This window comes from Suricata suricatta, chromosome 3, assembly GCF_006229205.1.
Source record: "Suricata suricatta isolate VVHF042 chromosome 3, meerkat_22Aug2017_6uvM2_HiC, whole genome shotgun sequence".
Classification (NCBI taxonomy): Eukaryota; Metazoa; Chordata; class Mammalia; order Carnivora; family Herpestidae; genus Suricata; species Suricata suricatta.
Window position 1 is genome coordinate 59,569,402 of NC_043702.1, and position 26,601 is coordinate 59,596,002.

The 26,601-nt window shown below is 42.9% G+C and overlaps 1 protein-coding gene, 1 long non-coding RNA gene and 1 pseudogene across 2 annotated transcripts in view; 1 reads left to right on the plus strand and 2 right to left on the minus strand.

Annotated features, from left to right (window-relative positions):
* The window catches only part of MYO3B (myosin IIIB), a 373,850-nt gene that overhangs the window by 102,538 nt on the left and 244,711 nt on the right, over nucleotides 1-26,601 (minus strand). Inside the window, exons 29-30 of the mRNA XM_029933308.1 lie at nucleotides 13,406-13,507; nucleotides 9,220-9,322 (exon numbers count right to left, since the gene is read on the minus strand). Of these exons, the coding sequence (XP_029789168.1) occupies nucleotides 9,220-9,322; nucleotides 13,406-13,507 (205 nt within the window). The remainder of the gene's footprint in view (nucleotides 1-9,219; nucleotides 9,323-13,405; nucleotides 13,508-26,601) is intronic.
* Nucleotides 4,196-4,701, minus strand: LOC115288657 (annotated as a pseudogene).
* On the plus strand, nucleotides 14,958-25,333 carry LOC115287730. The gene is made up of 2 exons (XR_003906622.1): nucleotides 14,958-15,153; nucleotides 25,059-25,333. It is a non-coding gene; the product is annotated as an uncharacterized LOC115287730 (long non-coding RNA).

Below are 26,601 nucleotides of genomic sequence, written 5' to 3' on the forward strand. Positions count from 1 at the left end.
TGGGTCGTGTTGGAACTGCAGCTATACATGAGGTATGTCGAACACACCAAAAACTGGTTCTCATGTCAAACTGTCCAAAGCATTTCTGGAGATGCTCTGTGCTTGTCTGGGACACGAGGCACAAAACACTGCCTTGAAGTGTGGATCTCATGTGTGGGTGGGGGTGGTCAGAGAGGCTGAGTCAATAACGTGTTCTAACAGCAGGGTGCCTGGGTAGCTCAGTCAGTGACATGTCTTGACTCATGTCATGGCTCAGGTCATGATCTCAGTTTGTGAGTTCGAGCCCCGCACCAGGCTCTGTGCTGACACCACAGAGCCTGCTCGGGATTCTGTCTCTCCCTCTCTCTGCCTCTTCCTCACTCACTTTCTCTGTCTCTCTCTCTCTCTCTCTCAAAATAAATAAATAAACTTTAAAAAAAAGTACACTAATATTGCTGCTTAAGTTCACTACGCCTGGTTCCTAGCAGCCAACTCTAAATTAAGATAGTAACCATAGGCAGTCACCTGCCAATAAATGAGCTTCATAAAGAAAACACAGAATTAAGCATCTTGCCAAACTTAGGCCTTAATTTTTTTTTAAGTAGGCTTCACGCCCAGTTTGGAGCCTAATGCAGGGTTTGAACTCATGACCCTGAGATCAAGACCTGAGCTGAGATCAAGAGTCCAACACTTCACTGACTGAACCACCCAGGTACCCCAGGTCTCATTTCTGAGTTAGGAAGTTAGATCCCTTATAGAAAAATGAGACAATGTTAACATTTCCATTCACTCATTTGGTTAGCAGTGTCAGGTTTCTGAGAAAGCCAGATTCCTCCTTTATCAAAAATCAATTATTATGTTCAAGGCAAACTAAACCTAAATAAGCAGCATTTCTTGAGGTAGAACTAAATTTAGCTTTGGATCCAACAAAAATAAAAATTCAAAGAACACATATTCATTCATCCATTTATCAGTTACCCTTATGCTTATAATGGCCTGAGATCCAGATTTGGCTGAGTCACCCAGAAATGAGTGACAGTTTCAATCCTGGAGTTTATTATTGCATGTAGAATATAGTAATAACAGTTAACGCTTTTGTGCATTTATTATCTAGGTAGTCTTCTAAACATTTCCTAAAATTTATTCTCACAATGGTTATATGAGGTAGGTACCATTATTAGGCAAATGCTTAACTTGCCCAAGGTCACTGAGCTAGTTGGACATGGACCTGGGCCTAGACAGAAGCAGTCTGGCTCCAGAGTCTGTAGCCTAAACTGCTTCCTCTGCCTGCATGGTGTCCCTGAACACAGTGGACAGGAATCAAACTCAGCTGCCGGTGGGGCCAGCCCATGAATTAAGCAGGCTGTGAGTCGGTATCAGTAGAAGACAGCCTCTACTCGGTTCCAGCAGACTGCTGCTACATACGACAGTTTTTCAAAGCCATCAGAAATCTGAATTGTTCCATGAAGTCTTTCTATTTTTATATGTTGGAAACTAAATTAAGAATTTCAAAAACATTGTGCAGGCCAAATAAAATATGTCTGCAGATCATATTCTATCCAATGACTATATATGTACATTTTTTAGCTTATAGAGTACGGCCCAAAATATTTTGTGTGTATTTAAGCCTCCTACGTCTTGGCTTCCATCTGCCTTATTGCCCGTTACAGTTCTCTCTGCATCACATGCCTCCCATCACACCTCTGCCCTCATCCCACTGGACACCTTGCCCTCTTGGAGCATCCCCTGAACATCACGCCTCTGACCATGGCTCACTCATTCTCCCACCTGGGATGGTCTTCTCCTGGCTCTAGTCTGCTTCGAGGCCCTCCACAAGGCGCCACATGGGTGAGAGCTTGAAGGATGGGTAAGATATGGTCAGGTAAGGGAAGAACGGGCGAGGAAATGCTATTCAGAAGCAATAGCATGGACAGATATACAGAAATAGGAAGAAAAAGACATACTGAAAACCACCAAACAGCTCTAAATATTTTAAAAGAGGGCTCTAGTCTTTGGAATCTTGTCCAGTAAAGAGAACCTGGACTGCTGACATTCTTGACATCCACAATCCTTCTAAAAGGGTCTTTTGCATAAGGATCACTGGTGATTTAAGGTTTGTTGAAATAGTTCAGATAAATATTTATGTACAGCCATAGGCAAATCCACAAGGAAATATATAACTCAAAACAGATTTTTCCTTGAAGCTCCTTTCAGCTGGTGATAAAATTTCTGGCTTCAAAAAGGGTTTGAAAATAAATGTGACCAATTAATATTTTAAAAATCAAGAAACTCCAAGGAGGCCCTAACAATCAAATAACCACTGAAAGTTACCACTGGAGGGTGTGCCAGTGAAATCCTGGCTATATTAGCAAGGATGAGTCAGGCCCAAAGTCAACCTCACATTTATCCCTGGCCTAAGAGCCAGGAACACAAGAAAATAAATTTTGGCTCTCAAGTTAAAACAGAGAGTGAGCATTGTTCAAAGTTTCTAAAGTGCTGGAATTCTCAGTGATTATTCTAGTTGAAAGCCCTACGGCTCAGCCAGAGTAGCCTTGACTCTTCCTATCAGGCTAGCTCTTATCTACTACTATTACTACTACCATTCTGTCACTGCTATCACCACAATCAACAGCAGCATGTCATCATCCCTTGAGCATTTATCATGCGTCTAGAACTTTGCTAGTTCCCTTGCATAGATCATCTCTAAGCCTCACAATCATTCCCTTTTTGCAGCCCAGGATACTAAAGTTCAGAAAGATGAAGGAACTTGCCCAAAGACTCATAGTTTATAAGAAGCTGAACTTATATTATATGATTTAAAGCCAGAACTGTCACCAAGGCCCATTGGCTTTCTGCCCAAATGAGATAACACACAGAGTATCTCCCACATCATAAGCACTTCCTAAAAGAAGGCCACCACCTCTACCACTGTGCCCATACCTGCTGCCAACCTCTTTCAGGGTCCATCTGAGTTCCTCTAATGCCATAGTGCATTCACTTGGCCCCTGGCTGGAGGGCACCGGCCTCCAGAGGGAGAGAAATGGAAGTGGAAGGAAAAAGGAGCAGGGAACTTACAGGTGGGAGAGGAAAGGTCCTCCTGATACATAAGAAAAGTTGTGTTTAATCTTCTTACCGCTGCCACATATTTCTGCAGGGACCCCCCCCCCCCCCCCCCCCACAGTGTGTTTGTCAAGATATGTGGCAATCTGTACTTCACAGCCCACATGAAGATCTGGTCCACAGTTGGCCCTGACTGGGAGGCTCTTTCTCTGGCTCATCCATTCTGAGGTCAGCCCAACTGGCTCCAAGCCCTAGAGCAGCAAGGATGACACACGGGAGAAATATGTGCTCGCTTTCCCCTCTTGCGAGGTGCCAGCTCTCCTCGAGCTGCCTGAGTCATGAAGATTCCCGTCACTCGGAGCTGGAATCCTCCCCGAAGTGGCCCACAAGGACGCAGGTTCTCTGGAGGTGTGTAACAAGCTGCCAGGTGGAAACACGGGCACCAGCATTATCAATCTCCTCTAGGGGCTTCTTTTTTATACAAGAACAGGCTTGCTGGGTTAAAGAATGTCCAATAAAAGCCTTTCAAGAGCTTTGCCATATGCAGGCCAAATTAAATTAAGGGGCATAATCCTCACTATTGTACTTACCAGCATTAAAATAGAGGATTACCATTATGGGAACAAAGCCCTGTGACATAAAAGACTATTTCCTTTTTGCCATTCACTGTACACAGTTGCAGGCTCATGTAGGAAGTGGAGTGGAGAGTGCACAACAGCCACTGATTTCTCCTTTCCCCCTGAGGCTGCCTTCTCCTGAGCCAGGTGGGCGCCCCCGCCTCATGCACAGATGGGGGCATCTTCTCCATGAGGCTTCATCCCAAGAATTCGGTGCTGGAGTTTTCTCCACCAACCAAAGGATGATGGTGTTCTGTCCATCAGGGTTTATTCCTTAGCTGGTTGTGATGTAAGATTTGTCACAATGACAGTTATAGAGAGCAGAGAGGAGAAAAAGCCATGGGCTAATCATTTGGAACCTGGAACCCAGACTGGCAGCAGCATGTTTCAGTAACTTACAAGCATCAGCTCTGGAGTCAGAAGGCCCGTGTCCAAATCCTGACTCCGTCACATTACTGAGCAACACTGGCAAACTGCCTTTTTTAAAGCATATACAAAGGCAATTTAATAACAGAAAACAATAATTTGAGAAATCTTGTTCACAGAAGGCGGCCATAGCAACCCCCTTTCCTGCGGGTGCTCTCGGAGGGGATGGGAGTGGCATCCTCAATCTGCCCAATATTCATTCCTGAGGGGTCAATGGCTGTGAGGGCTGACTGGGCTCCAGGACCAGGGGTCCTGGTTCTATTCGCTCCTGTGGCCTGGAGCTGGATGTGGAGGGCAGTGGTGCCCTGCTCCTTGTACCTGTGGGCCACGTCCTGGGCAGCCGACATGGCAGCACAGGGAGAGGATGCATCTCGGTCAGTTTCACCTTCATCTCCCCAGTCACACGGCAGATAGTTTCCTTGCCAGAAAGATCAGTGACGTGGACAAAAGTGGCACTGAAGGATGCAAAGATGTGGCAGACACCAAATGCATTTTCTCTTTCAGCTACCTGACATCTGAGGCTGATGACCTACTTCCTTCTTTTCCTTCTCCTTGAAAGGTGCCCTTTCTGTGTGTCTTCTCCAGAATCCGCCCCCAGAAAGCAAATTACTTGTAACATCTCAATGTCAGAAATGATAAAATGTGTACCTCTTTCATAGGGCAGTTATCTAAGGATTAAATAAGGTAATATTTGTAGAACACTTAATATAGTGCCCCAAATTTGTTAATAAGTGTCAAATGTTAGTTGTTTTTATTACTGGAGAGAAAAGCTTTGATTTCAAACCTGATCTGCCATTTATTCTCTGTGTGACACTGGGTGACCCTCCAGACTAGCTGATTAGGGACAGGACTAGGTAAATCTGATACATCCCACTCAACACTGATCTTTTTTTTTTCTTATGTCTTTATTTTTATTTTGAGAAAGAGACAGAGAGTGAGTGGGGGAGGGGCAGAGAGAGAAGGAGACACAGAACCTGAAGCAGGCTCCAGGCTCTGAGCCATCAGCACAGAGCACAATGTGGGGCTCAAATCCATAGACTGTGAGATCATGACCTGAGCTGAAGTCAGATGCTTAACCGACTGAGCCACCCAGGTGCCCCAGCACTGGTCTTTAGGCAAGCTTTTAGGACCTACAATCTTAGCCTTCCCAGTTTGGTTCACTTATCAATAACACAGGTCAGTAATGCCAGCCAAAAGGCTGGGATGAGAATCATGTGAGATAACTGTGGGAAAAGACCTGGAGTCACAACAACTATTGAGTGACTCTGAATGATTATGTTGTTCTTATTCTCAGCAATATTTCTTGTCATGTTTGGGTTTTCCTTATGAACTCTTCCCTCTAATTTTGCCTTCTCTTTATCTTTCCCTGGTTTGCTCCCATCACTAGTACTTCAGAACTCTTCCGGCACATTTTATTGGGTGGTTCTCCAACCCTTTTCCTCTTTGCCTCCTCTCTCCTGCAGAAGCTGAAAACGCCCATGCTCACATTCTCAGTTTTCCTTGTAGCTCCCTGGCAGAGCCACCTGGACAGATTCTGGCTAGTGAGATGCAAGGAGAGTGTCCTGGGGACTTCTGGGAAAGGTTTCCATCCTGATAAACAGAGAGAGACTCCTGAGGAGAACCCCATCCCCTTCCCATCCACCTCTTCCTTCCTGCTTTGGACACTGCCATGTGAGGAAGTATATCGCTTTAGTGCTGTTTCAGCCACCTTGTGACCATAAGTGGGGACATGCCGATGCACTCAAAGTAACAAAGAGATGAAAAGGGCCCTCGTCCTTAATTACATGCCTGAGCAGCTGAGCCAGCATTGGAACTTTTGTCTTGAGCCGTTTATCTCAACGGATTCTTAAACCTATTGCTTAAGGGGTCTGTTAATTGCTACTAACAGCATCATCGTTGGCATGACTCAGCTTTCTTGTCTGCTCATCTCTGCCCTGTCGCTACCCACCCCCACCCCGTTTCCTTCCTGTCAACCCCTGGGTTGATCCGCAGGGCATTGTGGTGACCATCAAACACAGAGGGCAAAATGGATCCTATTGCTGCTGCCCCTACCCAAAGATTGAGCAGGAAAAACATTTCTTTTATAAAAATCTGAGCCCTAAGAGTGGCCTTGGAAGTCAGCTCAATAAACGTATTGCGTACCTACTGCACGTATTGGAAACAGGAAAAGTAAGATTCAACCTTCACCTTTGAGAGGCTGACCTTCTAGCACACAGTCAACCACACCACCAGGCAACATGTGAAGAGTAACAGAGAGTGATAAACTGAAGTGTGGTCCCAGGAACCTGTCTGTGAGCTGTTCCTACTCACAATGTCATAAGGAGCTTGTACTTTACCACCAAGTATATTATTTAGCTCAGCTGGTATTTTTTTCATAGCAAGACTTTCTTGATGAAGCAGCGGGTTGATTTACATTGTAATATAAGCTCATTATCTTGTCATGAAGCAGCATTCTGAGTAGTACTGTTAAAAATGGACTATGAAGGTTCAAGGAGCATTGAAGAGAATTAAGGTCTTCATAGAGGGAAGGGCTATGACAATGTATCTTGATGAGATACTCAAGAACTGAACAGAAAGGCATGAGTAGAGAGAACAGAGGTAAAACAGTAAGTCTGACCCCACAGGGTGCATACAGGGACATACTGGAGGTGAGTCTGGAAGACAAAGTAGAGCAAGACAGAAAGAGACTTGATATGGCAGACTGAGAAGTCTGAACCTCTTTTGGTCTAAAATGGGAAGCCATTAAAGTTCTTTGAAAAGTCAGAATATGCTTTAGGACAATTGATCAGGTGTCAGAAATAAAAGCTGGTCTATAAAGAAAAGAAAAAAGAAAGAGAGAACAAGATAATGGCAAGGCTGGACCAGGGAAGGATGCTAAGAAAATGATTGGCGTTGGGGATCAAAAATGGCTTCCAGGTTTCAAGGCAAGGTCATCAGAGTGTTTGTACACCTCACAATAGTGGGGGCAGGGCGGTCAGGCAGTAAAGGTGCTTTGGTGGGGACTTTTCTGCTGAGGCCCTGGGGTGGAATTCAGAACATGGCCAGCAGGAGTTGGGTATAGGAGTAAGGGGCTCAGAACAGAGACCTGAGAGCCACACTTACTCAGTTGAGAGTTAATACGAGAACACACTAGTGAGAGAGGATATCACTCAGGTGAGGAATAGAGAAGACAGTAAGTCAAGGACTTGCAGAACTGCAGCATTTCAAGGGTGACTGGAACAGGACGATGGAGCCAGAGAAGACAGAGACCAGGATGTCTTAGAGGAAGAACCTGAAGCCTGCAATGCTGCAGACAGCCACAGATGAGGGCAATTTAAGGACAGTACAGCCCATGGAACTGATGCTACAGAGTCTGAGGAAGACAAGGCGGTAGCAACTGGGATCTGAACTTCCCAAGAGCAACTGTAGAGACAGACGGAGGGCACAGATCAGATCGGATGTCAGGATTAAGGAGGGTGGGGTGGGGGGAATGAGGCAGAGGACCAGGATGTTAGTTCGAGGAAGGCTGACAGTAAAAGTAACAGGAGGGAGGCCAGGGCCAAGAGCTGCCTTTTTGTAAAATGGGGAGAAGTAGAAGCAAAAGGGAAAAAGACAGCAGAGTGAGGAAGCAGTGAAAGCGGGGGTGGCCACAAATGAAGGTATTAGCGTGTGAAAAGAAGAGACCATCAGGCATATGAGATGGGAGCAAAGAAAGAAAGAACAGGTGAAGAGGAAGAGAGATCCTGAGGGGCAGAGAAGCAAAGCGGAAGTTGCTCACAGCACTGTCCTGATACTGTAAGTAAAGTCAGTCACCAGCTGCGGTTGAGGGGTGTCAGGCAGTTGGAGCCATTTACCAAACTGGTTCACTGACTTGTCCAAGGTCAAACAGCTGGAAAATGTCAGCACTAACTAGGATCAGAACCCAAATCTTCCACCTCCCAAGTTCAGTGGTCTTTCTGCTGCATCAGAAATTCTAAACATTGTTATTTTCGTATCTAGTATCTAGTATTATGTTCTATAATATTCCCTCAAGTACCCTTGAATGGGCTATTCTACTGGGAAAGTAGTCTACTTTATAAGCAGTCCAACAACAGTTTGAGACCATTAGAGAAGTATTGATAATTTAATTTGTCAAGTCTCAAAAATATTAATAAGTCTCAAGAAATCAAAACCACTTTTTTTCCAAGTGAAAAGATGCAAAGAGCTTTCTAAGGATCTGCTTCTTTCTCCAAACCCTGGGGTAAACTTTTAGTGAAAAAATCCCTACAACCAGTTTAGAGGAAAGTAAGAAAGATAATCTTCATTCTAGCTAGACCTTCCCTTTGCCATGGTCCACTCCTTCCGGTAGTTGTGACCTCTTCCTGGTGACATGTGCAACAGGGCCTGAAAACCTTTTCTGGGAAAGGGTAGGTTAGGGAGGTTTCCTACTGAAGAACAGTAGGTCTAGCCTAGGAGATCCTTCAGTGTTCAGTGCTTGTTGTCATGACCTTGTCGGGCCCAACTTAGGGTGACATGAGCCTCCATTGCTCTCTGCAGACCTGAGTAGCTCCTCTGTACACTGAAGACAGGGCGCTGCAGCCCGGGGCTGTAACATTCTACTCATTTTGAATTATATTTGACTAGAAACTGTGGGCAAACAGGAATTGATACTCCCTTTTTACTTCAGTGTAAACCAAGCTTTTTCAATCTTGGAACTACCGTCATTTGGGGCGGGACAATTCTTTGTCGTGAGCGGGCTGTGCTGAGCATGGTAGGCCGTTTAACACCATCCCTGGCCTCTACCTGCTAGATGGCATTAGTACAACTCCTCCCCCTAAAGTTGTGACAACCAAAAATATCTCCAGACATTGCCGAGTGTCCCAGGAGGGAAGAGGGGCAAAACTGTCCCCATGGGAGAGAATCTGTCTCACCTCATCAGGTAACTACCTGTTTTACCATGAAGAGAACCCAAATACCAGGACTGTTCAGGTTGTGTTGTAGAATAAAGACTTTTGCCCACAGAGTAATGACCTCTGACCTGGGAAAATCTGATAAAAAACACTTTTTGGCTCCACAGTCCCCAACTCACCAAAACACCGTTAGAAATAGTTTCGTTTCACTGTGCGCTGGAACAGAGCACCTGAGTGTAAGACTGGGAATGCTTATGGGTAAGACTCACCAATTTTTCTCAGTGACAGCAGGTGAGTTGCTTGAAGTGTCTGCATGGCCATTGTTGAATTCTGTTTGTGGAATGCTTTTATGATCTATAGAACCCTGTAGAACTGAGAGAAAACAAACAAGAAGACAAACAAAATACTTAGAGATCTCTGGACAAGTTCAGGAATAGGCAGGGTTAGGTTTTAGAACACATCTACACTCCGTAGCACCTCTCTCCCCACCCCCTGCTGTTCTCCAGCCTTTATCTATGACATGTCATCACAATTGACCTGTTCTGTGATCCCAGCCAGCAAGTTGGGTAAAATAATTCATGTTATGGGAAAACAAGCTACCTTTCTATGGCAACAGCTAGAGATAACAGACCGAGCTCTGCGGCCCCCAGGTGAGGTGGACTGCAGTGGTGGCAGCGTGCAAGAGTGGGAATGACGGTGGGCTAGACAGCAGACCAGCTTCCAGTCCTAGAAACAGGACAGGGCAGCCTGCTGACACAGATGGTAGGTTAAGGAATGAATTGTCACAATGTGGGTAGAACTGACTGTAAACAGGAAATTATTTCTGGAGTAACCCATTTCTACATTGCGAATGAGGACAGTCTACTAGTAAGTTTCTCAAGAGTGGTGGGTAACGAATACAATTCCTCTTTTCTGTGATCCTGGCAGCCCGGCCCTAACTAATCAATCATGCCCCCTCTTTTCCAGTAAACCTTAATTCAGCTTCAAGTTCCTTCTTACTTAACATGATTTACATCAGTGGTTCCCAAAATGCAGATGCCACATGATCATGACTTCATGAGGACAACATAGGAAGCATCAACATCACTTAGAAACTTGTTAGAAATGCAAATTCTTGGGCACCACCCAAGACCTACTGAATCGGAATGTTCAGTGTGGGGGTGGGGAGGGGGAGCAAGGAGAGGGTGGCTGACAATCTGTGTTTTTAACAAGCCCTCAAGGTGATCCTGATCTGCACTGAAGTTTGACAGACATTGCTCCAGATCAATGATTCTTAATCCTAGCTGTATGTTCAAATCACCCTGGGAAGATTTTAAGTATGCCTGAGCCCAGTCCCTACAGGTTCTGAAACTGACCCGGGATGGGGTTGGCTTCAATTTTAAGAAATTCTCCGGTGATTTAACCTGTGGCCAGGGCTGAGAATTACAGCTTCACACAGTCTCTATTAATCAACTGGAGTAGAGGAGAGACTGCACCTATTTGCTATCCTTATTTCAGATCATCTAAAAGCATCCAAACCAAAATATAAATAGTGAAGATAATTTATAAACTTGGCAGTTGTGACATACTGCAGAAGATGCATACAATGCATAAGGTTGAAATTAGAATGCTGAACACATAGCATGATAAAGATATAGTGCAAAAAAATAAATATAGAAATCAATTGTTTATGTTGTCTGTTCTGGGAAGAGTAAGCTCTGATTCTATGTTATTAGTTTGGTTCCTTTGACAAATATCTCTTTTGTGGAAGAAATGTAATTCTTTGAGCTATCAATGGTAGATAGGACCATCTGTTATTGTTATTATTATTGCTATAAACACCAAAAGATAAAATTTTAAATGAACATTACATTTTTATTATTATACAAAAAATCATTATGACCAAACAGTGAAACAACAATGTTAAAAAAGAAGAAATAAAAAGGAATCAAGAAAAATAGCTGCAGCCTTTTAGAATTTCATTAACTGATTCCCTTCTCTGCCTTCCCTCCCTTCTCTGCCTTCCCTCCCTTCTCTGCCTTCCCTCCCATCTCTTGATTAGTCATCTCCTCCAGTTGGAGGACTAGGCATGTTTCTCCTTCGTGGAGATTCCTAAACACTGTTAGGTGTAGGCTTACTTGTAATGCCGTGGGAAGCCACATAAAAGCACGAAGTGACATAAAAAGAAGGTAGAGGAGCGCACTTTGGGGCACAGAGAACTCTGTTTCCTTGTAAGAAGGAATAGCGATGGGAATAATCTTTAACCTCATGCTGTGGCCCAATTCGGCTGGACCAAGAGCTGCCCTGCACTGATCAAAGCCCAGCTGATATCATCCACGTGGAGATCTTCAGAATAAAAAGGAGCACCAGTAGTTCAAGAGACACTGAGAGAGGAAAAAACAAAGCAAGAAAAGATCACCAAGCCCCTTTTGGTCAGGGACTCTCCAGAGGAAGGTGCCATGTTCACCACCAAAGAGGAAGCTTCTAGGTCTTTACCTGGAACTTAGCAGACGCCCTCGTTACTTTGCCTGGATTTACAACAAAAACCCATAGAATTTCTGTTCATGTAATTGAAGGGAAAACTTATTCCATGTTTCTTATTCATTTACACTTCAGTCATCAAAATATTGATTTTTAAGAGTTATTTGAAGTATAAAAATCAAACAGAAAACTTACAGAATATTCTTAATAAAGCTTAGATGAAGTCTGTTCCTCCATCCTCCAGCTTTGCCTGGAGAGCAGGCAGAAGGATTTGGGTCAGAGTAAAGAGATAAATAAGAAGGAGACTATCAAACTATTGCATTTAAAGCAAAACTCAATATTGCCAAATGCTTTTAACTATGTCCTGGCAACAGTTGGAATCATCTGCCATCTTCTTGGCAAATTAATCGTTAAACAAGAAGATTGGAATAGTAAATATATGGAGAAAAACAGGAAGGTAAAATAGCATGGCCCATTCTAAGTGAATAGATCAAGGTAAAAGGAATGACACCATGACATGGCTGGACAAATTAAATGAAGAGCTTGAATTGCAGACTTGAGGTACGTCCAGGTGTGACAAGAGAAGCTTCTCCAGATATGGGTTCTCCTTTCCTCAGAGAAGCATCCCTGAGTGTTCTGGTTTAATGAAATAAAGCAATGCTGGGGGGAGGGGGGGGGAACGTCTCTGAAGGAGTCGAATCCTTCCAAAGTTGGATTGAGCTCAATGAGCCATTCACATTTCCTAGGAAAATCAAGTCAATTCTCCATTGGACCATTTTTGAATAAAATGAAGAAGATTTGGCTGAAAACACCAGACCAGGCAGTGCAAAGTTGAACGCCTTTGGGGCCACCCAGGTAACATGAATGTGTGCACTGTCAGGCCAAGAGGGTGGGGGCTGGTGGGGTTAGTGGTGAACCAGAGAATGTACACCCTGCCTACAGACATTTGGGCTCAAAGTTTTTTTAAAAAAACACTCTGTGTCTGGCCAAACAAAACACATCTGTGTGCTGATTACACCTGAAAGACCTCCTATTTGTGACTTCTGCTATGGAGAAAGAGTGTAGACCATGCGTCAGTAACAGCTAGGCATCCTGTTCTTGAAAACGAAAAGGGTGTCATTGTCTCTGCCCCCAAGTCTCCTCAAATTCAGGAAACACTGCTGCTCTCTGGGCTCCCCCTCTTCTTCTCTCTTACTCCCTAACCTCTCTGCTTCAAGGTGAAGTTCCAGTTCCATACTTCCTTAAAACACAGGCTGGGCGGCTGATGCCAAAGGAGCCAGATGTGCCTAGAAACTCCTTGCAGATACCCTGTAACTGTAAACTCTACTGGAAAATCAGAGCAACTCATCCTCACTTTTCAGAAAATGCTGACATTAGCATTAAGGGCCATATTTTGGAAAGTTATACATTCTCCTTCCAGCAGAAGTCCAGGAAACTTCAAACTGCAAAAAGGGAAGATTCCAGTATTTTCTAAATATTTAAAAACCACTAATTTAGTCTAATTCTCTCATTTTACAATGATGTTAACTGATGGAGGGCTTAGACCAGATAATCAAGTTTTAAGTTCTTATCCACTGTACTCCTTCCACCATAAAAGTTCTTGATTAGTTTGGGGTCTATGTACCAATGTCAGGATCATGGAAAGATCTTCTTAAGAAGCTGAACTATCATAAGTCCCAACATAAGTCAGACAGAAATGTGTCAGGGTCTACTCCAGGAGGAGGAGTTGAAGAGAGGCAATCACTAAGGAGAGTCACAACTAGACCAGTTTCCCCAGTAAACAGGTCAGTGGGGCAGAGGGGGCCACTGCAGGGAAGCTGAGCTTATCTTCTCCTTCCCTTCTGTAAAATCACCTATGGGGTCCTTTGTAAGGCTGTCCCTGCATTTAATCAGCTGTCACCTATAGAAAAACAGATCACCATATCAGGTGATCATTTCTGTCCCTGGAATGTCTCTGACTATAGTACACCCTTCCTAAACCTCTAATGATCTCACCTGTGTGGTCACCAAGCTCACTGCAGTCTTGAACCTTGACATTTCCCTTGGTGTCCCCTGCAACAGCGGGCTGCAGATCACTGCTTTGGTCTGAAGGGTGCTCTGTGGAATGAAACAAAGGAGGAACTTACCAAGGTTATGCTTCCATACCTGAATGAATTATGAAAGTAGGTGACACCACGTGGCTAGTAAAACTCATATTTGTCTTACAGTTTGAGGCCTCAAGCTATTAAATCTCACCAACAGATTTGGTGCTTATTTTTAAGATTTAATACAGTGTGGTTGGAAAGGGCATACTTGTAGAAAACAGGAGAATTGGTAACTGTCCTGGTTAGACTCCCTACTAGCTTGGTGACCTTGGTAATTTGGGCAACCTCTGTCTCATTGATTGCAATTATCAAATAGGGAGCTGGGTGACCAATAGAGGTCTTAAGTGCACCAGGCCTGGGCTGCTGGTTTGACAACTGGATGCCTATCCGATTTCCTTTTCAGTTGTACCACCAGGAAAGTAAAAGGAGGGACAAGGTCTCCTCCTGCCCTCCACATCACTCCCCCTCAGGCAGGTCTGTCCTTTTCTTTCATCTTATAACCCTGTTCATTAATTGTTGTGGCTTGACAACCAATAATGCCATCACAGACAAGAGAGACTACACATTCCACTTGGTTGAGGACTATCACAATTGCAGCTTTTCATTGTTCAGTTAGCTTAGCTCCTGTTGATAAACACCTAAATACCTCTCTACCAAACCAGCTCATGCCTTGGGTGGAAAAATACTGAAGGCTTAATTTTGGCTGTCATGTCTCTACTTCCATTCTCCGTGACCCTTGAGGCCATGATGGGTTGAAGATGTTCCACCATCTCAGACTACCTCAGGTATGTGAAGATGGCTGGTTCTTTCCAGTTGGGTCCCTTGGCTCTAGAAGAAACCACTCTGGCAGCAGAGTCCCTCCTTTCCTCAGAGGAGATATTCCCTGAGGCAGTCAATTAACTCTGTCTCATCTCCTTTCTCCCTGCCCTGTGATGTAAACTTTATTCTCTCTCATCCTGCACCTTCCTTCTGACTCTGGCTATTTATAATTTGCTGGAGTACTTCTAGATATACCATATGAGAATACTTGGGATCTCTTTCTCCTTTTTTGTTTCCTCAAATAGGATTTTTTTTTCCCATCCGCTCCTTCTCTCTCCTACCTTGAGCATGACCTTCCCACACCATGCGTGGTGGCACCATCTCTCTCCATTCCCTTGAGGGGGTCCAGTAAACCCATTTTAAGCAATGCTGGCCCTTAGACTATACTTAAAGAGATAGTCTCTACTCTCTTAAAGCTTACATTCTAATTAACACAGAGGGTAAGAAATAACATGTAAAAACACACTGAAACATTTAAGGGGGTGAGCTGGGTAGACTAGAGTCCCCATTATTCCTGTCCATCTACAACCTTAGAATGTGACCTTACTTGGAAATAAGGTCTTTGTAGATGTAACTGGTTTAAGATGAGGTCATAATGGATTAATGTGGGTCATCAGTCCAGTGGTTAGTGTCCTTATAAGAAGGCCATGTGAAGATAGAGACATAGGAAGAATGCATATGGTAATGAAGCTACGAGTAGAGCAATCGGTGTCTAACCAAAGATTGCCAAGCATCCTCAGGAACCACCAGAAGCTAGAAGAGAGGCATGGAAAGGATTTTCCCTCAGAAACTCCAGTAGAAGGCAACATTGCTGATTCTGGACCTTCAGCCTCCTGCACTGTGAGAGAATATGTTTACATTGTTTTATGCTACAAGGTTTGGGGTAATTTGTTACGTTAGCCCTAGGAAACTAACATAAAGAGGGAAAGTTGACTGAAAGATGTTAAGAAAAAAGAAATAGAAGAAAAAAATCAGGTACCTGTATTCAACTTGATTGGGATGGGGAGTGGGGGGTGAGGGCGCGTTAAGAACAGGAGTTAGGGAAATGTCTATTATTTTCATTTAACAAACACAAATATGGATTATTATGTGCCAAGCAGTGTTCTAAAGCTCTTTACAAAAATTAACTCACTAATCCTCATAGTAACTCTAAGAGGTGTAGGCCACTATTATTCCCATTTTACAGGTAAGGAAACTGAGACCCAGGGAGGTTAAATGACTTGCCCAAGTGTCTCACACACACAGCTGGAAGGTGGCAGAGCCAGGATTCGAACCCAAAGAATTTCACCCTGAAGTCTGAATTCCTAAATATTACACAGTGCAGCCTCATTAATGTAAACATTTAAAAATCAGTAACCTCTCCTCTTATTTTTTCCTTTGTAAGTGCAAGTTCTTTCTTTCACATGTTTGGGCCTCTAAGATCCCACAGATTAGCAGCTATGGGAAGAGGCTCTGGCCTAGACTGGGATTTGACGGCCTAGCCTAGGACAGACCCAGAGGCATGGTTTCTAGCAGGGGCACTGACCAGGTTGATTTCTTGGTTGGGGATCTAGGCTGGATAAGCCTTCCTGCTCTCATAATGGACCTGGCAGACGGTGCCTACTGTATCTGGCAGAGAAGGCGCATACAGATGAGCCACAAAAGCCCTACCTTCCCCTCCTAAGCGCCGCTGGCCAATTGCACAAGGAGCCTGTGTCATTTCTGGCTAGAGTGACAGCTGGTCCAGCAGCCATCTTCCCAAAACATAAAGAGGCCAACTTGTGGGAGGTCTGACAGGCAAATGCCACCAAAAGCAGCACCGAGAAAGTAAAATTCTTTTCTCAAAGAAGAGAATCTCATTGACAGAATTTTTTTTTTTTTTTTTAAACAGCCACATCAGAAACTCTGGTCTCCACATAAAACAACTCTGGTAATTTCAGGCCTACGAGATCATTTTCCACTTTGATTCTCTAGTACTTAATTCCAGTCATTATCCCGGTCAAACTTTGACTGAGTTCAAAGAAAAGTCTTGCCTTGTAATTGCTTTCTCTAACTTGGAAACTAAGGAGGAAGGTTTTCCCTTATCCTAGAGATCAGTTTCTTGTCTGCCCTAGAATATCACTGTTTGGGGAATTCCCCCGGCCTTCAAGCATCCAGGGACAGTCGCTCTGTTCTCTGACTCCCAACAGCCTTCGATGGGATTTACTTTGTATAATTTACGTCCTGCCTGCTTCTAAAAAGGGATTGGAATGGGGTGCCTGAGTGGCTCAGTCGGTTAAGCCTCTGACTTCGGCTCAGGTCAGATCTCACGTTCGTGGGTTTGAGCCCCACGTCAGGCTCTGTGCTGACAGCTAGCTCAGAGCCTGGAGCCCGCTTCCGGTTCTGTGTCTCCTTCTCTCTCTGCCCCTCCCCCTCTCATGCTCTGTCTCTCTGTATCAAAAATAAATAAAACATTAAAAAATTAAAAAAAAAAAGATTGGAACTAGATTGTTTCTTGTGGTTGTGTTAGTTGGCTCTGGCTTAGTACTCCTCATAAGCCTGGGGCAGATGTGTCCTTCCTGGTTCCCTCTGAGACTGTTTCTCCCACCTCCTTTTTAAACACTTTCAGAGGGGTGCCTGGGTGGCTCAAAGAGTCTGACTTCAGCTCAGGTCATGATCTTATGGTTTGTGAGTTCGAGCCCCGCATTGGGCTCTGTGCTGAAAGCTCAGAGCCTGGAGCCTACTTTGGATTCTGTGTCTTTCTCTCTCTGCCCCTCCCCCACTTATGCTCTGTCTCTCAAAAATAAATAAATGTAAAAAAAAAAAAAAAATTAAAACATTTTCAAAGTAGTTTTAGATTTACAGCAAAACTGAGGGGGAAGGCACAGAGATTTCCCCATATTCCCTGCTCCCACATATGCGTCCGCTCTCATCACCTCCCACCAGAGTGATACACTTGCTATCTACAATGACACTTCTTCATTCCCCAAAAGCCACAGTTTACATTATGGTTTACTCTTGGTGTTGTACATCATATGGGTTTGGACAAAAGATGACATATATTCATCATTATAGTGTCATACGGTTATGTTCATTGTCCTAAAAATCCCTTGGGCTCCGCCCAGTAATGTCCTCCTACATCCCTGGAAACCACTGATCTTTTTGCTGTCACCATAGTTTTGTTTTTATCAGAATGTCATATTGGAATCATACAGTACAGAGTTTTCTCATACTGGCTTTCACCTTGTAATATGCATTTAAGTTTCCTTCATGCCTTTTCATGGCTTGATAGCTCATTTCTTTTTAGCATTGAATAATTTCCACTGTCTGGATGTGCTACAGTTTATTTATCCATTTACTCACTGAAGCACATCCTGGTGGCTTCCAAGTTTTGGCAATTATGAATAAAGCTGCCTTGAACATCTGTGTGCAGGTTTTTGTGTGGACATAAGTTTTCAACTCCTCTGGGTGAATACCAAAGAATGTGATTACTGGATCATTTGGCAGAACTATGTTTACTTTTATAAGAAATGGCTGCGTTGTCTTCCAAAGTAGCTGCACCACTTTGTATTCCTACCAGCAACGAATGAGGCACCTGTTCCATATCCTCATTGGCATTTGATGTTGTCAGTGTTATAGATTTTGGCCATTCTAATACGTGTGTAATGGTACACTGTTGTTTTAATTTGCATTTTCCTGCCGACATATGATGTGGAGCATCAGACTGTCCTCTCTTGGTGGGAAAAAAATAATTTTGATGTTGTTTTTTGTGACCCCCCCAAAAGCATTTAGCAAAGTGTTCTGCATAGAGGGATGTTGAGAAAACATTTGGGGAAGGACACTAGATCGGGAGTTAGGCGGTCTCAACTGCAGAGTGTTGCTTAGTTACCATCTGTGAAAGGGGTAAGATTCCCAACCTACTCCTCAGGATTACTGTGATGATTACAAAAATAAGGTGAGTGAAAATGCCCTGTATAAACTGAAAATTGCTGTGCAAAAATAACATGTTAGGAAAATAAGTATTACTGTTGGTTAATCAAGAAGGAAGTAACTCCCACCTTTAGGATCATTCCAGCTTATACAGCTCATTTCTCATAAATCAAAGTTATTTACTTTCCTAAAAGTCTTTCTTAAAAAGATAAAGTTCTGGATGTTTATAACAGCTTTATTCACAGTCACCAATAACTGAAAACAAATATCATTTAGCTGGTAATTGGCAAAATTGTGGTATATCCATACTCTAGAATTCTGCTCAGCAATGAAAAAGCACAAATTAGTGCACCGACACTGATGAATTGCAAAAGCATTATGCTAAGTGAAAAAAGCCAGACGCTAAAGTCTATGTACTGTATTACTCCATTTTGATGACATTTTGGAAAAGGCATAATTATAGGAACAGAAAACCCCACGGATGGTCACCAGGGGCTAAGAGGGTGGGAGGGATGGTGTTGGAAGGGGCATGAGAGAGCTTGTTGGTAATTTTCTCTTTCTTGATTGTGGAGGGGGTTACCTGACGTATGTGTTCATACAATTTTATCAAACTGCTTGAGTTTTACTGTACATGAATTACACCTCAATAAATAGGACTTCTAAAAAATCACCAGAACTTAAAAATAAAAAGATAAAGTCTTCTCAAACCGATCGTTCCTAGAAAGCAAGATCCAGTCACTTCTCACCCACTAGGAGGAAAGAGTCTGGTGGGGAGAGCCTTACTTGTTGACGAGGGACCCTTCAGAGCCATTTGTATCATTGACCATAGCTGGTTTTGACACTAAGTACTTGGCTCAAAGTCTATGAAATTAGCAGGCTCTGGTTGCTTGTACATCTCAACCGTCACAACTTTATTGATGAGAATGGCTACCAGCTGTCACCTCTGCCTCCACCTCTATGCTTGGTGATTTAGGCTTCATGGCGCCAGCAAATCAAGCCATGATCCTGCTATGGCTCCTCGTGTTGGGGTTTGAACTCCTAGCCAAATGGCTGTCGCTCAGCTGTTACGCTGCCAATCACCCGTCACTGTGGGTTAAGGATGATATGCACCCTGAGATCTTCCAACTCCTCAGACATCTGAAAGGCGACTTGCTTTCCATGCCAGCAGGCAGAAAATCTGGGTGATATTTAACTCCTGGATTTTAGAATTTCTGACTTCGTGGAAGGGGATGAGGAGGGGACTTGTTATTTTACAGAATGAGTTACAGAAGGGCCTCAAACCAGTGAATGGGAAAATGATGTCAGGAGCTTACTACCAAAATCTTAACAATTTTGAGGTGAGTGAAAAAAATTTCTCTACACAAATGAATCAAGCTCTTGGCATGATGGGGCACAGCTCTTTAAAAACAAAAACAAAACCACTTGAAATATTTCACATATTATTGCTTTTTACCCTTTTCCTGTCAGATAAGCAAGATACAAGTTAAGCCTTGGAAAATTTTTTATTTTTATTTTTTTTATTTGAGACAGAGAGAGAGAGAGAGAAATTCCAAGCAGGCTCTGCATTCAGCTCCACACAGGGCTCGACCTCACAACTGTGAGATCATGACCTGAGCTAAAATCAAGAGTCAGATGCTTAACTGACTGAGCCACCCAGGCACTCTGGAAAATTCTCTCTTTTATAAAGGTTTTTATTGTAACTATATTTAATAGGTATTATTTTTTTCTCCCAAAGTGAGAGAAATAGTTTGATCTTTTTTGAAGTTATAATATGCTCACCACTGAAGAGTACTAAACAGACTGATTTTTTCCCCCAGTGAAGTTCTTATTTGGGAAGGGGTACAGAGAGGGATCTAACATTTACTGAATATCTACCATGTACCAGGTACCATGCAAGATGCTTTGTATATATTATTTGTAACCATCTTCACAATGGTCCTAGGAATTAGACCTTAATGAGCCCCATTTTATAGGTGAGAAAACTAAGGCTCAGAAGTACTTTTCCCCAAACCATATGACATATTATGGCATAGTTGGGAATTAAAGCTGATTGTTTTTGTTTGTTTTTCTTTCCTTTTTCTTAAAATTTGAATAGAGTGGACTTACAACATTATAAAAGTTTCAGGTGTGCAACACAGTGATTCAACATCTCTGTACTTTATGCTGTACTTACTACAACCGTAGCTACCATCTGTTACCATACAACACTATTACAATACCACTGACTATATTCCGTGTGCTGTGCCTTTTATTCCAATGACTTAATCCTTCTATACCTCAAAGCTTATCTCCTATTCTCCTTCACCCATTTTGCCTATATCCCTCCTCCCCTTCCCTCTGGCAACCATCAGTTTGTTCTCTGTATTTATAGGTTGATTATACTTTTTGTTTATTTATTTGTCTTGTTTTTTAGAGTCCACATATGAGTGAAATCATATGGTATTTGTCTTTTTTAGTCTGACTTGTTTCACTTAGTATAATACTCTCTAGGTCCATCTGTCTTGTTGCAACTGGCAAGGTCTCATCCTTTTTATGGCTGCATAATATTCCATTACATTGGAATATACACTCCAATATATTGTGTATATATACACCACATCTTCTTTACGCATTCATCTATCAAAGGACACGTAGGTTACTTCTAAATCTTGGCTATTATAAACAGTGCTGCAGTAAACATAGGGGTGCATATATCTTTATGAGTTAGTGTTTTCATTTTCTTTGGGCAAATGCCCAGTGGTGGAATTATTGGATCATATGGTATTTGTTTTTAATTTTTTGAGGAGCTTCCATACTGTTTTCCATGGTGGCTACACCAACACTACACCAGAGTTCCCTTTTCTCCACGTACTTCACCAATACTTGTTATTTCTTGTCTTCTTGATTTTAGCTATTCTGACAGGCATGAGGTGACATATCGTTGTGCTTTTGACTTGTATTTCTCTGATGATTAGTGATGTCAAACATCTTTTCATGTGTCCATTGGCAATCAGTATGTCTTCTGCCCATTTTAAAATCAGATTTTTGGGGATTTTTGGTTAAAGTCAATTGTTTTGACTCCAAAGTCCACTTGCTTAGGTTGCTATATGAAACTCTTTCCAAAGCATTGATTCGTACCCTATGTCCATGTGCCATATCCAAGATGGAAATCAACCACAGAGTGTGGTCTCCTTGAAAGAGAACTGGGTGAAGACTCAGAAGAGGGCTTCCATACCAGTTCTTAAGCTTACATAACACATAAGGGGACTTATGTGTTATTTAAATTCTCTGTGCTTCTGTTTCATCTGTTAAGGGGGAAAACAAAACTCTACCTTTCTACACACAAGAGTTTTTTGAGGACAAGAAGTCTAATCACTCTTGCCAAAGCAGTTCATTTTTTCCCCTAATGTTTCTTTACTAGTATGTGGATACAGCCTTAATAACTATGATTCCATTGAAAAAAATTAAAGACATAGAATAAAGGTAACTTGAGTATGTTATTGATCATGATCATGTTGCTTCACTCAAGGTTGAGGTGGTAAAGATGCCATTTCGGGCAGCACCTCTCTTTGCAGCCAGACTCTGGAGCTCTATACGAGGTCCAGCATGGAGAAGCTGATTTGAAATTGAAGCACCGATGGACTTCCTTTGAAATTTTAATCTTGAGTCTTGCGGGTGCAGACTGCTGCCCCAGAGGTTCATCTTGAGCACAGTTCTGTGCCTCGTCAATATGATATTGGGCATAAGCAGACCTCAAGCCCATGCTGGCTTTGTAGTTTCTTCTCTGCGCATAAGGTGAATAGCACCCTGCCCTCTGGGCATTTAATTCTAACATGAACAATTATTTGATAGCGAAGGGCATTCGTTTGCATTCCAAGTTATTTCATGGTAAGAATTCTACTTACCCATGTGAGGTTTGGCAGAAGCCATTTCTTAACAGAAACTTGGAAGCTGCAGGTAAGGCTTTCTCTCTGTTATATACCACTTCCTCTAAGCCTTGCTTCAGGGGAGCTCTGTATGTCCTGTCCTGTATGTCTTCCATGTCTCTGTACATGTCTTGCTCATAAATGAGGCACATCTTCCCAAGTAAAGCACAATGCTTATCCCCACAAACATTTCCCCCCTCCAAAATGTTAAGCCTATAGCTGTCAGAAATCAGTCCCAACTTTTTACCTGTAGGGAGTTAGAGAAACCCAGGCAGTGTACAGATGGACTGGGCAGGATCCCCGCCTAAACCTGAAGGTATTCTGTCTTCTGTTAAACAGAGGTTTAGAAGGCAGTTGAGCTAGCATGCACCTCATAGTTCATCTCAAGCCTGAATACACCAGTTATACTATCCTCTAGATGTTGCTTTACTTGTGATTGGATATGACCCAAAACACTAGAAATGGAGAGGTAGCTGGTTCCTGCCCAATGGCCAAGAAGAGTTTGGAAGCTGTCTTCCTCACATTTTGAGGAAGCAAGCGTTTGTGTGAAATGACCAGGAATCTACGAGACAGAAATGGAGTAAGTGAAAAAAGAGTGGAACAGAGAGAGAATGACAAACAGCGATGAAAGGGGAGGAATGATAGAGAGTGTGCTTGTTTTCCTTTTGTTAGTTTAAAGTGGGCCTTCCCTTCAATGGTACATTCACTTGACCTTCCTCTGCTGTTTGGCTTGTGATCCACGATCTGCTTATATACAGCTTTGTCAGAATGAAAAATATCTTCTGTGATCATTTTTACCTTCAAGAAACACGGGTTATTTCAATATAAATCCTCAGCTCTATTTTATAATGATTTTGGCTCTCTGTATTACACTGAAGTTTTACAGAATTTCTTCCCAATACATGTTGGCATAATATAGAGTACCTGATTTATACAAACAGCATCTCTCTAGGGGACAGGATATTTTACAGCCCTCTGTATCGAAGAATGAAAATTTGATGCCCCAAATCAAATCCCATCATTCACCATGGTAGTTCCAGCATAAGGTAGATACTTAACAAATAGTGAAGGAAGAAAGAAATTTCCAAGTTTAAAATATAGTTGTCCTGCACACCTAGGGATATTTCCAGAAATCTAGTTCAAGGAAATTACTACAATCACTGCCAATTAACCAACAGTGCTAAAGGAACCAACCTTTTAAAAAATTTCTTTTACATTTTTTATTTATTATTGAGAGACAGAGCGCAAACCGGGTAGGGTCAGAGAAAGAAGGAGACACAGAATCTGAAGCAGTCTCCAGGCTCTGAGCTGTCAGCACTGAACCCAACATGAGGCTTGAACCCACAAACCGTGAGATCATGACCTGAGCTGAAGTCAGACGCTTAACAGACTGAGCCAGCCAGGCGCTCCAGGAACCACCCTTTTAAAGTTAGAAAAAGGCTAGAGGAGGACTTACTCCGAGAGAGGTTTAAAAGTTCAGGCAGTTTTAAATACTAAAAACTTCATTTTGTTATGAAGTAAGGTCAAGTTTCTAAAAGTAGTTAAACGGGCTCTGATAGGCTGCACTCTTAAAAGGTATCTGAGTGTGCTGGAACCTATCTGGACATGATGCTTGCTCTCCTGGAAGCAGCATTTAAAGGAAGTCTCATTGGCCAGTGTCACATGATGCACCCAGTGGTTCCAGCTGAATCCGGTTTAAAATGCCTGTTCAGGGGTGCCTGGATGGCTCAGTGGGTTACGTGTTCCACTCTTGATTTCAGCTCAGGTCATGATCTCATGGTACGAGAGATGGAGTCCTGCATCAGGCTCTACGCGGATGGTGCAGGGATTCTCTCTCTGTTCCTCCCCTTACTAGCATGCACGCTCTCTCACTCTCTCTCTCTCAAAAATAAACTTTAAAAAAATAAAACAAAATGCCTGTTCATAGGCTCAAGGAAGCCAAGCCTTGGCAGAGTCATGGCTGACGCTCCAGAAAGCAGTCTCCCCAAAGGGCAGCAGAAGAGAAATGGCCATCGTTTATCTGTGGTGCTAGAAGGGCCAAGGAGGGTGTAAGTAGGAAGCTGACCAGAGGACCGAGAGAAAGGGAAAACAATTTCCAAGGCACTGAAGCAATTAGATGAAAATACACTGTAAACCAATGGGCTCTTCCTGCTTCTGAGGGCTGGGGGGAGAGTTGGAGAGGGGGCTGGAAGAGTCTACTCCTTCCCGAGACACTCTTTGAAATTCTGCTCCCAGCCCCTCGGGCTCCACTGTCACCTACTTGAGGCATTTCCCCTCCGAGACGGGAGGCCCACCACTTTGCTCTCTTTTAAAAACCAGATCTTGAATTAGAGGAGCAATGTTAAAGCCAGTGCTTTCAAAAACTTAAAGAACGATATTGTAGACCTTTTATGATCCCCTGCAGGTTAGGTGTTTTGATAGTAATTACTGAGGAATGTGTGCATTTTTATTTGACTAAATCTAATTATATCCACTTTCTGACACTTAAGGGTTCATCAAAAAAAAGAATAGATTAGTAAGGGAATGACACTTAATTGTTACTTTTTACTTCGAATACCCAGGCTATCTGAAAACTAATATGTGCAATCTTATTTTTCTGGTTTAAAAAATATGTAATTTTAAATCTTTTGGTATTTAGAAGAATGTTTTGCATTGGCAAGAGCCTCTTATTAGCGTTAACTAACAAAAACACACAAAACATGCCATTTCTCAGTAAGATAACATTCAAAGTTGTTCCCCACCCCCTCTCCCATAGCAAAAAATAAATAAATAAATAAATAAATAAAGGGAAAAAGATAAACTGTACTTTTGCTTGGGATCCCTAGCTCGCTCTCTCTCTGAGATCTCACATCTCATAAAGGCCCTTTATTGCCGGTGCAATGTTTGTTATACACTTAGGAAACGGAGGCACATGTACCTAGGGTATTTTTTTTCGTTTGTTTTCTCTTCCAGCATTTGATCACTGACTGGTGAACCGTTTGGGCCCACAGAGATCTCTAGACCACCAGCTCATGTATTTGAAAGGCATCTGTTTATTTTGAAAATGCAAATGTGGCCTACCTCAAAGACTGACAGGCAAGAAATGACCCACTGAGCAAGGGGAGAGGTTTCCAATCTGGAGCCCTGTCCCTCCCTCTACCATACCGAGATCACTCGCTGTCAAAACCACTTAAACAAGCTCCAGGAATCTGAGTGAAGGGCCCACAATTAAAATGAACAGGCTCGTATGTGTGTATGTGTGTGTGTGTGTGTGTCGCCTTCCCTCCTTCCGTTACTCTTTCAAGAATTAGCCAGGCAGATCATTTCTCACCTCGTTTAAAGTAATGAAGAGGTCAGTTACAAAAGGACTCTGCACCTCTGAAATGGTGGCTCCAGGACCGAGGGCTGCCTGGAGGAGGGCCCTATAACAGGGACACTGACTTCTTAGTAGCAGTCCGGTCCTGGGGACAGATTCCCGGAGAAAGCCCAGGAAGGTTAATACCCTGACTTTGATCTCTGTCAAGGCATACCAGCAAGAATTAATTTACATTTCAGATGAAAAAGGTTGACAGCATGAAAAGGCATCTTGTTTCTGGTATGTGAATGTGCCGTAATAGATCGGGAATTCTGAAAGGAAGTTCTGAGGAAGCTAAAGGGATAAGCTGTGCGGCTGCTTTTATTGGGAAGGAGATGAAAGGCAAACAAATTTCAATATGTGCTGCTCTGTAGCAACATGTAGGCCAAATGCTTCCTAAATTTCAAGGGCTGCTCTTTTAAAAATATATAACATATCCCAGCAACACTACAAAAAAAATGCTATGGGCCAGAACTTGAAATACAAAGAAACACATTCCATAGAATCTAAATTTCCAATGAAATGATTTGTTGAAAAAAAAATTACAGACTAAGTTTCAAAAACAATCAGAATGGCTGTGCTGTGATAACATCCCTAAGCACTTCCCCGCAGGCTTCACAAGTAAGGGAACCACTACTTCTGGGGTTTGTTGTGCCCAGGAATACTCTCCTGGGGTGAAGAAGAGATTGTCATGAGAGGATTATGCTTTGAGAAGATCACACCCCAAAACAGAGAAGTCAGGAGTTGCTTTGCTTTTTAGATCAACACAACCATGCCTTCCAATATAAAGGTACAGAAAACATTCTCAAGTAAAAGTAAACTGCCAACAAAACTGCAAATGCAGTTATCCTCTCCGTGCATCTTTTCTGCTGACACAAAACAGCACCTCGATGGCTGTGTGGGCTGAAGGCAAAGGGACTCTGCCTGCTTTTGCTCTGGTTGCCACACAACTTCTAAGAAGGAGAGGCGGTCTGAGTCCTACTTTCAACGTCCTCATGTGCGCCCAAGCCCCTGGAGGGAGACTCCATTAAGGGAAGTTCCTGATGCCCCCTGATACGGAGAACACTAGTTGACAGGCTAAAACACGGAGTGCTTGCAAAGCTTTAAAACAAAGAAGTACCTTAAAGGCATGTGTTCTCTCCGGTTCCACCAAACAAGATC